Raw genomic sequence first — 13588 nt, forward strand, 5'->3', positions numbered from 1 at the left:
TTAGGATGGATAGGTCTAACATAGGTCTCCAATCTTTGTCTTTCCTTGGTACCAGGAATAGTCTGGAATAAAACCCTTGACCTTGTTCTTTTGCAGGTACCTCTTGAATTGCTTTCATGTCCATGGGAGCTGAAATTTGTTTTTGTGCCTCTGCCCTTTGATTTTGTGGCAGGTTTGGCATGCCTTTCATTTTTGGAAGGGTGTGAAAGTGGAACCTGTAGCCTCTGTCTATAATGTCCAGAATCCATTTGTCTTTTGTAACAATATGCCAATTTTTTGAGAATAATGTCAGTTTTCTGCCCAAAGGTGCTGCCATTAAAGCTTTGCTTGGCAGGTGTAGGGGGAAGTCATTGTGTCTGTTTTCAAAAAGACTGTGATCTATCTTCTCCACCTCTTGGGGTTGGTGCTTGCCACTGTCTGGCTCTGAAAGATCCTTGAGGTTGCCCTCTACCCCTTGGACGCCTGTATCTGCCCCTTTGAGGTCTGTCCGCGGCTGGAAAGGACCAATTTTTTGAAGGACAGTTTCTGCTGAAATGTGGAGGCTGTACCTGCAGGAAATCTTTCACTGTTTGCATTGATTTCGCTTTTTCCTCCATTTTCTTTAGCACCTCCTCTGCTTTAACACCAAACAATACATCTTTTTGAAGAGGTGCATCTAATAATTTAGCTTTGACATGATCTGGTAAGGGTTGCTCTTTGAGCCAAGCATGCCTAAGTATAACAGACCCCGTAACAGCAGCTCTACATGAGGCCTCTAAAGCATCAAAACCACACTGCAAGGTATGTTTACCCACTTGCTCTGCATCGTGCAACAAATCCTGCAACTCTTTTAAATCTGGTTGTTCTGGTTGTGTCATCTTGCTTTTCAGCTGAGATATCAAAAACTGTTGATACTTTAACATATGGAACTGACAGTTTAATGCCCTCATGGTTAAAGTGGCCGAGGTGTACACCTTTTTCCCCCACCTTTCCAAAGATCTGGAATCTCTCTCTGAAGGGAATGGGTTTTTAGCAGTAGAGGCCTTAATTCCCTTGGGACCCTGTGAAATAGTTTCTGGGTCAGCAGTATGGCTTTTATATAGGAACTGGTGAGAATCAGGAACCCGGTAATACCTGTCTGGTTTAACAGGAGCTGGAGGCAAAGAATCAGGATCAAGGCTGGCTTCTGTGTACACATCATCCAATATATCTAAAACAGGAGGGATGGCCAGAGGCCTATGCTGGGGGAGCAGAAGAAATTTCCTGAGCCTTTTCTTGGAATCTGAGTAATCTTGGCCTTCCCAGTGAAAGTGTTCCCTCAATGTATGCAGGGTTTCCCCAAAAGAGAAATCCTCAGTGGGGGGGGGGGGGGGGGCGAGGGAATAGACTCCTCTGCATCAGAGTCTTCAAATGGAGAATAGGCACAATCCTGGTCCTCAGATAGTTCTGAGGTAATAGAAGCTTGATCTGAGGAAGGGTAGTCTTCCTCTAATCTGGGCCTTTTGTCAGAGGGTGGTTGAGAACCCCTGATAAGAGTAATAAAATCCTCAGCCATTTTAAGCATCTGTTTTTTAGGCATGGTGCCTTGAGAGGGTGTCTGAGGAACCTGTTTTTTGGTTTTCATGGCTGTTTTAGATTTAGTGAAGGCTTTAATAGAAAAGGAGGAAGGCTTGAAGACCCCTTGAGAAATGGCAGGCCTGTCTAAATTCTGAGTTTCCCCACCAGGAGTGGCATCGGTATCTGTAGTAGGAATGGGGGCCGAGGAGCCAGCGACCTCGGGTACTGGAGACATCGGTAATGCATTGTCATTGGTACTCAGGGGCTGTGTAGGTGCCTCACTGAGAACCGGAGAACCGGTAGTAGGCCTTAGCGTGCAAACAGTAGGTGGTGCGAACCTCGAATGTCGGTCCTTATCTTTGTGTTTTTTGCTCAAAACTGGAGTCGGAGTATCCGATGACATAATATAATTACATTTCTTGCCAAAAAGGTGAAGGGCAAGCTCTGCCCGACGCTTAATAGTGCATTTGTTGAATCTAGCACAAAAACGGTAGGCCGAGACGTCGTGGTCTGGGCCTAAGCAAGGTATACAGTAAGAGTGGAAATCTTTATGCGGTATTTGCTTCCCACATGAAATGCAATTATTAACTTTGTCTGACATCGGTCTGAGGCAAGAAAAGTTTCCCCAACGGGGTACTTAGCTTTCAAGAAGACTTCGGCTGAAATTCTTTCGTAAATCTCAGGGGCTGGCCGACCGGCACTTGCGAACTGCTTCTGCTTCGGGCACTGCGCGGCAAGAAAGACTGAAGAAAATGGCGTTGGCTGCCTCTTTTATACCCCTGTCGCACTGACGTCAGGGAGGAAGCGACGACAACCGACACCGGACCTAGACTTTGGAATTCGGCCGACCGAGGACCTTCCTGACGGCAGGATAAGCCATCTGTTATGACTGCAGCTGTATGCACGATGAACATCAAGCTTTGGTCACAGCAGAAAAAAAAACACTTGTGGCTGGGGCAAATTGCTAGCCTGCTGTAGTGGTAAAATCTGTTTGCTTAATTTTTTTTCTATTTATGGCTGGAAGAACAACCGACCATTGGACCAGTAGTTTGTTCCACAGTTAAACCGTAAATGGTGCCTCTTTCCTGGAGAGCAACAGCATAAGCCGGTAAAAATCTTAAGTTCTAAAAGTCAGCTTCTTCACAAAAAATAGAATAAAAACATTTTAATACACTTTGCAAGCCTCAAAAAGTTAAATAAACAAGTTTCTACACAGAAAAATGGTTTTCAACAACTTTTAACTACTATTAAGTTGACAGGCAAAAAGTGTGCTCTCATTTAAAAGTACAGTTAAGTGTTATGGTGGTTCATTAAAACTTCTAGATGAAAAAACAACTTTCCTAACCAGGTAAGTACATTTAAATAAAATATTTTAAATATGGAAGGTTTTCTACTAAAGGAATAACAAATGCCAACAGTCAATCCACAGCCTACAAAGAAGCTCATTCTTCAGTTACAGGAAAGCAGTGAAGAGCTTTGTGATCAAATGTGTTTTAGGCAGCTCAGCTTGAGCTGCCTAATGGATTGAGCATACGGATGGTATCCTGAATCTTTGGAAGGTGGCCAGCTGTTATATCCTTGACAGAATATAACCCTTATAACTAAGCCTACTGCAGCAGTGATCAATATGATGAAAACTGTGGAATAATTCTCAGATACATATGTTTAAAAACAGACTGACAAAAATGATAGAAAAATATAAGCACATTATTAAAGAGACCGTGTAAAATCTGTAGACTTTAATGAACTGCAATGCAAAATTCTACCACACAAAGTCATTTATTTTGCTTCAGAAAAAGGGAGATGCAAGATGTGTGTTCCCTTTAAAAATTATATGTGATGAGGGGGATTCAGAACATTGTCTGAAGGGGGGGAAATCAAGGCTGAAAATAGCAACACATTAAATTAGGCTTGAAAATAAGTACATTTCTCCAAAACAGGGACAGTTTGAAACGTTGAAAAGTCTGATGGCCATACTCCTATGATGGCCTCAAGTCCCGTGTCAACCCCAGCCCTACTGGAGGTATTCTTGGGGGGGGGGTAAAGGATGTCACTGGGTGACTGGCAGACCTGGCAATGGACATGATACTGGCTAGGGTGTCACAGGATGATGACCTGATCCTCAAAAAAAGGCCTACTTTCTGCAGAGTTTTTCCCTACACTTTAATATGACTATCAAATATGAGCTAATTGTTTATGGCAATTTCTAAAACTTACACTGACAGTGGCATTACTGTCTTGGGGAAAGCAGTATGGGCAGTGTCTGGGCATGTCTTCTGTGACAACCTAGTAGACGCACAGGCACTTAGGATGACATTCAAGCATAGAAATACAGGACATTACTAATGAACACAAAAACTATAGTTTGAATTGTGAGTGTAAAACAAGTTGTAGGCCCCGGAGATGAGCATATATAAGCAGCTAGCTCCTTATACAATTGTGTGCACTAGCTTCCGTTAAGTACATTCCTGTATAAAGCATTTTGATGAAAAAATAAAAGTCAAATTTTGAATGGTGAAGAAATATGGCCCCAGCTTTTCAATGACAGTGTCTGATGATATACCTCAAGTTTCAGAATTTTAATAAGCATTCTAGTTTAAAAAAAAAAATAATCTTGTTAATCAGAAGAAATATATTCAAGTTATTCTTATGAATACATCAACATGCAAAGTAGTTCCTTTAATGAATTACTATTTAAGTATTATTTAAATTGTTTGCAAAGACAGAAGTAGATAAAGGTAGACCTTATATCATTGCAGTCAGAATGCTACTGAACACTTATCATGCTGTGCATACAAACCTGATTGCGATCAAACTTTTATCATGCTGTGTATACAAACCTGATTGTGAATCTGATGAACTGGAACCTGTGATGAACAATACTAAATCCACACAGTTATTTGTTTATTCATATTTTTTAAAACAATGATCCATCATTATTGGTGTGTCTCCGCATGATTGCACCTGTCAAACTACAAATGCAACTATTTTAGAACTGCTCATATCTTATGGCATTTTAGGATTCCACAGATCAAATATTATTGATCAAGAACTACAATACACTAAAGTGTAACTGTTAAACAGTAATATAAACAACTGACACATCCACAGCAATAAAAGTGTATGAAACCTATTTAAAATAGCTCTTAATGGAAATACCGACATAAATACACTACTGTTAATTTAAAGTAAACCTTCAGCTAAACTCAGTTTATACACAGATGACAAAGGGCAATCCACAACGTTAAAACATGCAGTGACATATGCATGGCTGTTTAAGTACCACCACCAGAATGGTTTTGGTAGAACTGCTATTCTGTTCCAAATGGCTGAAAAATAATAAGTGATCTTTATTCTTGCTCTAATGACAAGTCAGGCAGTGGAAGAACTCATTTACTTAATCTGCAGCTGACAGCAAGCAACTCATACATACTATTAAATATTTAAATGTCTTCTAAGACACTCCTGCTGATGTATGCAACAAGCTTAAATCTGCAAACTTTACATCTAGTCTTAAACTGCATCTAGCTTACACCTACAAATGATACTGCTTTGATGAAATGGCAAATTTACATTTTGGCTCATCATAGTGAATATTAACCTGAGTATTAAACTTTTTCCCAAATAAAATACCCAAGTGAAAAATCATTACCAAGCTAATCTACATTACAGTGATACTCATTTGTAAAAACTATAAATATTCTGCTCTTAGTTACAATGACAGTTACTGTAAACTCTGTATCATACGTCATTGCATTTCATGTACTGTCATGCTTTTTTAAACCCTGTCATGGCTGAAAAGGTTTGTTGGAATGCTTCACCTCACAGATCAATGAATAAAACATCATTAGACAACTTACCTCATTTGTTTTCCTGCCCAGCAGGAGATATGTTGCAGTAATCTCATTGTATTTGTGGTTCATAAGCGCATCTTTGATCTCATCACGGCTATAACCCATTCCCACCATCACTTCTGTTGAGAAAATAAACATGTAATTTCTTAGTTCAGATCTTTTGACCTCACTAATTAAGATATCCACATATAAAACATTTTAAACAGTAAATGCCTACTGGATGGAAAAACGCAATAACTATAACCAAAATATATTAGGCTAGGGAGACCCCCCCAACATTTTGCTTTTTTTATCAGGATGCAATCCTTCCACTATGGAAGGTTATCCAAAGGCTCCTGTCATGTACAAGATCAGATCACAGTACGAGCCAATGTTCCTACAGAATCTATAAGTAAGAAAGATTGTACTGTTTTCTCCTGTATGTGGCAGCAGCTCTGAATGCTGAAGTCAAATAAATCTTGCATCTCAGTAGATCTGTGGTGTAGAAAGTCAAAACCCTAACTATGGCCCAGATGACTGACTTGCTAAGCCAGGTTCTGAAGGAGCCAACAAGGCAGGGTCTAAGTGAGTGCTTGACACCAGTTTACAGCTACAATGTTGTCACCTAATATATTACTACAGAGACAGCATACATGGGCTAAGCATGAGTGCTTGGCTCTGCCAAGGCACAGGCTTTCAGTGAGCCTGTGTGGGAATGTGCATGTTCACAGTAGAAAGCATAGCAGGCCATAGCATCAGAGTATATGCCCATAACCTGCCAGACAAGGGGCTAAAATTATAAAATGGAAAGTCCCTCATGGCTGCCTCAATGATGGCAGTGCCCTGATGTAAGGAATGAATGGATATGGTTACAGTAGTGGCTTGATGGTATATAAATAAAGGGTTAGAGAAAAAAGTAAAACAGTTTCTTACTCAGTCCTAGAATACATTTTGTTTCCTTGAACGACTAATAGTCCGTATCAAAATCAGTGGAATATGCCATCATAAAGATATAGACAGCTTGATTTCTCATGAAAAGTACAAATACAATTCACATGACATTCACAAAAGCTACAATCTGGCAGAGGCATCACTGGCATATTGTAAAGGGTCTTACAGATACTAATGAAGTTAGCATGTGTGCAGGCCAGTGTTAAACTGAATGCAGCACACTACAAGAAATATATGTTTTGCTTGCTTACGCAAACCATACAGTTGCTTCTACATACAGAAGATACAGCTCTGAATGCTAATTTTCACTTTGCACTTTTTCATGAATTCTTCTTCCAGTACCCGATAGACCATGCTATTTAAAAATCATGGGATAGCTAGAACCTATCCTGGAAATGAAAGGACGCAAGGTAACCTATATATAATGTGTACTTGGTCTTTCACTGGTTAATTTTCAGGACAAGTTTAACTACTATATGACCCTGAATAGGATAAAAAATAAAGGAATTAAAAAAAAAACTAAATGTCTGTTAAGTAATTTATCGAGTGAAGCTGCAAATAAATTTTCCCTCTTCATCCCTTTAAGCAATCATTATTAAGATCTGTGAAATATTTCTGGGTTAGCAGTATGGAGGTTTGTTGCCTTCAGCTCTGAGAAACTAAAATCCTTAAAATGTGAACTACTGCTTTGAACAACTACAGCATTGTTTTTGGCCATTTTAATTTTTTACACAATTGCGCAAGTGTGTAACAAATGCTGCAGTTCCAGCAACCATTTGGCTAATGATAGTTATAGAACTACAGGTTGTATAAAAAGATTTATAAAGTCTAGGAAATCAAACATAATGAAGTCATTGTTTGTTAGTTACATTAGACCCAAACTTGAGTATGGAATAACAATATGGAAACCCTATAGGAAAACAAGCATGAGTAAACTGGAAAGAGTACAGCGGAAATATACTAAGGGCATCCATGGATGTGAAAATCTAAGTTATTATGAAAGACTAAAATATCTGAACTTGTACAGTGTCTCTTACAGATATTTAAGAGCAGATCTTATTCAGGTATATGGGGCATTTAGGAACTACCACCTCTGGGAATGTTTGGGGTTATCAAAAAGTACTAGAAAATCATCAGATAACCTATGTAGAAGATTCTACAGGAATGAGAAGTGTGCTAATTGATTCTCTGACAGAGTAGCTGATGCTTGGAACAGACAACCAAATTACATTAAAGCAAGTACTAGTTTAGATATTTTTAAGAACTGCCTGGACATTTATTAAGGGAAAAAGTGTTTTGGCTTACTGGCAAGCTAGAAGGGGTTTAATGCCCCGTGCTTGAAACATTTGTATGTATGTATGTATGTAGTACCATGAGTAATGTGGTACACTCAATGCAACAGAGCAAGTGGTTCTGCAGGCTCAAAGCTTACCATAGCTTATTTGGCAATGTAGGCATGAATCAGTTAAAAGGAAATTGATTCAAATAATATCAAACGTAATACATTAGGCAGACCTGGTAAAAGCATTTTGATTGAGTAAACAGAAAGGGAGCAGGAACAGGGCAGTTAAAAACAGACTTCAAATGATACATGTCTGTTTGATTACTATTTGTTTTATTAGCTACTTGTATTCTAAAGTAATTTATTCGCCGGCTGTTAGGCAAATAATGATGTCCAAATGTACTACTACCCTCCTGAATCTGTGCTAGAATTCTCACAATACCTTAGTAGAATCAATGGAGTCGAGTATACCCTAGCTTTTTTGAAGGACAGATGCTTCCCTTCACTCCATCTAGTAATTCAGTGGCCTTCAGTGGCATATTGTTTTTTTTTTTTACTTTGCTAATTTTTCATGTAATCAGAACAGTCCAAAACTCCAAGACCATTTTTTTGACTTCTGCAAAATAAAATCATTACTTAGAGCCAGTTTACAATAACATTTTATGGGAGTAATCTCAGGAACACGTTTCTCTTTAGAACACTAAACCAGAAGATTGTTCCCACTTTACATTTGATGTTTACTAATGCACACAAATTTAATAAACAAGGTACTTTTTGTACAGTTTATACTTTCAAGTCTGTGCATAGCCTCAAAAGAAAAAAAAGGATTAGTGTATTGTAATTCATTTTCAGATTGTAAGAACGTATTAATATTTTCAGCAGCTCTCAGTTTCATGTTTTCTATATAAATCCCAAACATTTTAGAAATATAAAAACAGCACAGTTATGAAAATGCAATTAAATACACACTTTTCAGTCACTGGTCTGTCACTGGTATCCTGCTGTCTGCCTTAATACTATTCTATACTCGGAATGTCTGAGAGAGGCTATGGTTTATAGTTGTGATGCTGTTGTAATGGGAAATGATAGAGGTGAACCTCCAACAGTCAAGTCTTTCAGGATGTTCTCCGACTAAAACTTTTTTACCCATCTACTGTTGCTTCTGGATACATCGATTGGCACAGCCGGCCTTAGGCATAGGCCAACAAGGCGGCCACCTAGGACATCGCTCTAATAGGGGCACTTTTCCAGTACTTATTTGGTGTAGGTGGACCTGGATGGGGGCACCAGGTGGTGTGGTGGGGGGCACCGTGAAGGGGTTTTGCCTAGGGCACCAGTTGACCTAAGGCCACTACTGTCTATTGGGATGCATTTTCAGATATCGCTGGATACACCTCAACCTTTACAGATGTAAAAAATAAGAAATATTACTTAAAACTGAAAAAATAACTTTCTTAAAATCTCTTAGCAGCAAAAAGCCTTTACAGGGTAACAAAAGCAGCACATCCTAGAGAACCAAGCTTAAACAGCTTTCTTCATGATTTTTTCTACAGTCTGAACGGTCCCCCCAACCTGACCATTGGACAGTGGATAGTTTGGATTACAGATCACATGCTGAAATGCCCAAATAAATGAAAATCTCCAAATCTCCTTATACTTGTACACAGAGCTGTAATAAATAGTGATACTGTATGTGCAGTTTCAGATGATGTGTAAGAGCACTCAGAGTGTGCGTTTGACTGGTGACTGTATCTGCAGCTGCTTATTACATTTGTTTCAGAATGAAAGAACAGGTTTGCTTTTCTGTCTTTTTTTGTTGTTGTTTTCATCTTATTTATTTATTTTTTTTACATTTGTTTACCGGGATAGTCCGACTGGACATGTATCCATTTTCAGCGAAGGCCCGGGAAGAAAAGCTCCAGTAGAAAACATTACATAGATTATGCAAGAAGTTAGATAACATTAGAAAATATAAGACAAGGTGTTTTGTACAATGGTTTAGTAATGTTCCCAAATAGAGACTCACCGTACTCATGGACAGACACAATTAAAAGCAAGAGACGTCAGATTGGATATAGAGCTTGGTGAAGTAGTTTCATGTTATGATATTTACAGATTATGCTTTCAGTTTACTACTTAATCAGGGTTGGTACATGGGCAAAGCCAGTTCACTTTGAGATACTGTTTGAGGGTTTTTTTTAAGAGACTTATGGTGGAATGTAAGGTTATATGGTTTGGCAATGAATTCTAGGTTTTGCCAACAAAGTTGTCAAACAGGGATTCACCAGCAGAGTTATTAGCTTTGTGGGTTTGGACCAGCAGTTTGTTGGTTGATTGTAGGGCTCTCAAGTTGCTATATGGCTTAATAATATTTATAAGCGAGGGGGAATTCTCAGGGTGGTATAGTATTTTGTGCTCTATTAAGAGTTGATTGAATTGAATTAAGCTGTATTCTTTAAATGAAAGACCTTTTTTCTCCTCAGTTTTGAGAGGGATGCTAGTCTGGGGAACTGCACATGGTTCCAGATTAACCAGCTACAGCTCTGTTTGCATATCGTCGTCTATTACTGGATATGACCACATCAGGTATGCCATGTCTTGAAATCATAGCTTTGACTGCATTAATTTGATCAGTACTTCTAACTTCAAATAATAATATACATACATCAAGTACATATACAATCATAAAAATAAAATAAGAAGTTATGTACTCACCATAACGTTCCATCTGAGTAGGTATCTTCATTTGTCTGCAACCTTTGGGATACGGATCCGATCTCGGATCCGAGCCGGCAACTTCTACCACAGCATAGATCCGAGCTCCTAGCTCCTCCCTTTACCCATAATCCCCTGCCAACCCTGACTGACCTCAGATCAAGTTTGCCCCATATAACAACTTGCTAGTGTGTCCCGGAAGGGACTCATATAAGACAACTCCTGCTTAGAATCATACTGGTCAGGGGGAAGGCGGGTGGGATGGTTGCAGACAAATGAAGATACCTACTCAGATGGAATGTTATGGTGAGTACATAACTTCTTAATCTGAAGTAGGCACTTCATTTGTCAGCAACCTTTGGGACAGAGTCCCCAGCTACCTGAATCTTGGGTGGCCTTCATGGAAGGATATTCCGAAGCACTGCAGAGCCAAAGGATGCCCTACCTCTGGAGAAAACATCCAGTTTGTCATGGCTGATAAAAGTATGGGATGAAGCCCAAGTGGCTGCGGAACAAATATCATCCAAGGGAACCCTAGATCTAAAAGCAGCCGATGTAGCAAAGGCCCTAGTAGAATGAGCGCGGACTCCCCGAGGTGCAGGCCTTCCCGAACTCTGATATGCTAAGAGAATACAACTAGCTATCCATCGTGACAAGGTAACTTTAGAAACCGACTTGCCTAAGTTGGTTTTGGCAAAGGAGACAAACAACTGGTCGGATTGTCTATGACCAGCCGTTCGATGAATATAAAAGCGCAGTTGTCTGTGCACGTCCAAAGAATGCAGCTTATATTCTCCTTTGTTCTGATAGTTGGGGAAGAACACGGGAAGATTAATAGACTGATTAATGCTTGCTTCAGAAGATACCTTAGGTAGAAAAGACGGACTGATCCTGAGGTAAACTCTATCCTGATGGAAGGCCAAATACGGTGGTTTGACACAGAGAGCCTGAAGTTCAGAGACTCTTTTAGCTGAAGTAATGGCCACCAGAAAGGCTGTTTTCCAAGAGAGGTATTTGAGATCAACCATGGCCGCCGGCTCGAAAGGGGGCTTTGTCAAGGTCTGTAGAACTAAAGATAAATCCCATGGGGGTACTAACTCCCTGACAGGAGGTCTGAGGAGGAAGGTACCCTTAAGGAAAGCTTTACAGAGCTTGGAGGTAATAAGAGGGCCAGACTCATGCCCTACATGATAGTGCGAAATCGCTGCTAGTTGCACCTTGACTGTAGAACAGCTAGCCCCCTGATGAAAAAGGGTAGTTAGAAAATCCAAAACCGATGTTAAAGGCGCCGTAAAAGGATCTAAGTGACGGTGCTCAGCCCAGATGGAAAAGCGTTTCCACTTACTCCGATAGACCTTTCTGGTGGATGGCTTGTGTGCTGCTACTAGAATGGCTTTGACTGGTGAGGAGATTCTGGGAGTCCTTATCAGGAGTGGAACTGGAGCAACCAAGCCGTCAGCTTGAGGTTGACCAGGTTGGGGGTCGGAAGACCCAGGGGGTGAGTAATGAGATCCGGAAGGGGATCCAGAATCCAGGGCGGATGAATCAGGTGAGACCATAGGTACGGGAACCACATCTGATGAGGCCAGAATAGGGCAATGAGGATCATCTTGCTCCCCAACCGATTGGCTTTCTGTAAAAGTTTTAGCATCAGGGGCAGTGGAGGGTAAGCGTAAAGAAGACCGGGAGGCCAAGCATGTACTAGAGAGTCTCTCGGGGACTCCCCCAGAGGGGGGATTAGAGCGAAGTAACTGTTGCATTTGGTATTTGAGGGAGAGGCAAAAAGATCGCAACAGGGTTGCCCCCATTGGGCAAATATTCGCTCAGCTACTAGAGGATTGAGAGACCATTCGTATGGGGTCAGGATTGTATGACTGAGCCTGTCTGCTAGGATATTGGATCGTCTCGGAATGTGCGTTGCAATGAGAAAGCGGTTGGTGGATATCGCCCATTCCCACACTCTCATGGCCTCGCGACAAAGAGGATAAGACCTGGTTCCCCCTGTTTGTTGATGTACCAGACCACTGACATGTTGTCCGTTTGTACTGCAATCGTCCCAATCGGAAGAAGGTCGCGAAGTGCCTGCAACGTCAAAAGCACTGCCCTCATCTCTAGGACATTGATATGCAAGGAGGTCTCTATGTCGTTCCACGTGCCTTGGACCGTTCTGCCTGAATAATGCCCCCCCCACCCCAGCCTCGCGACAAAGAGGATAAGACCTGGTTCCCCCTGTTTGTTGATGTACCAGACCACTGACATGTTGTCCGTTTGTACTGCAATCGTCCCAATCGGAAGAAGGTCGTGAAGTGCCTGCAACGTCAAAAGCACTGCCCTCATCTCTAGGACATTGATATGCAAGGAGGTCTCTATGTCGTTCCACGTGCCTTGGACCATTCTGCCTGAATAATGCCCCCCCCCACCCCAGGCGAGAAGCGTCCGTGGTCACTGTGGCGATGGGAGGAGGCATGGAGAATGGGCGTCCCATGTGGAGGCTCGGGGACTGGAGCCACCACACGAGCGACCTTCTGCAAGTCCTGTTTAGGGGAATGGGATGGTACAGGGGGTTGCGAGACAGGGACCAATGCACCTGAAGGGTCCACTGCAGGACCCTCATATTCAGACGGGCCAAGGGCAGCAGAGAAATTGCTGCTGCCATGGACCATAGAGCCCTCAGGACCAATTCCGCTGATGGAGCTTGAAGTTGGAGGATGGCCTGTACATGCAACCTCAGGTTCTGAAGCCGATCTGGAGTCAGGAAAGCAAGCATTAGTCTGGAATCCAGTCTTGCCCCTGTGAAATCTATTACCTGTGTAGGAGCCAGAGAGGATTTGGCCATGTTGACCATCAATCCTAGATGTGGAGCAAGATTGAGGAAGTAATCCCTGCATGAACAGAGCAGATGCCTTGTTGGGGCGGTAAGGAGCCAGTCGTCCAGGTATGGAAAGACCTGAATTCCCTGGAGTCTCTGGTGGGCTGCTATTGCCGCTAAGATTTTGGTGAACACCCTGGGGGCTGAGGTGAGACTGAAGGGGAGGGCCCTGAACTGAAAGTGACTGGCTCCCAGCCGGAAGCGGAGAAATTTCCTGGAGCGTCTGTCCACTAGAATGTGATAGTATGCATCCTTGAGGTCTATCGAGCACATCCAATCATTCTCCCGTAACAGGGGGAGAATCGATTGCAGCATGACTATCCAGAACTTTTCTTTGGGTACTGCCAGGTTCAAGAGAGAGAGGTCGAGGATGGGCCTCATGTCCCCCGTCTTTTTTGGCAC

At 41.6% G+C, this 13588-nt stretch overlaps 1 protein-coding gene across 1 annotated transcript in view; it reads right to left on the reverse strand.

The window, feature by feature from the left end:
- Positions 1-13588, reverse strand: part of MARK4 (microtubule affinity regulating kinase 4) — a 3074992-nt gene that overhangs the window by 1259003 nt on the left and 1802401 nt on the right. Inside the window, exon 11 of the mRNA XM_044080464.1 lies at positions 5397-5509. Coding sequence (XP_043936399.1) covers positions 5397-5509 — 113 coding nt within the window. The remainder of the gene's footprint in view (positions 1-5396; positions 5510-13588) is intronic.

This window comes from Protopterus annectens, chromosome 1.part0 (genome assembly GCF_019279795.1).
Source record: "Protopterus annectens isolate FY-2018-M chromosome 1.part0, PAN1.0, whole genome shotgun sequence".
Taxonomy (NCBI): Eukaryota; Metazoa; Chordata; order Ceratodontiformes; family Protopteridae; genus Protopterus; species Protopterus annectens.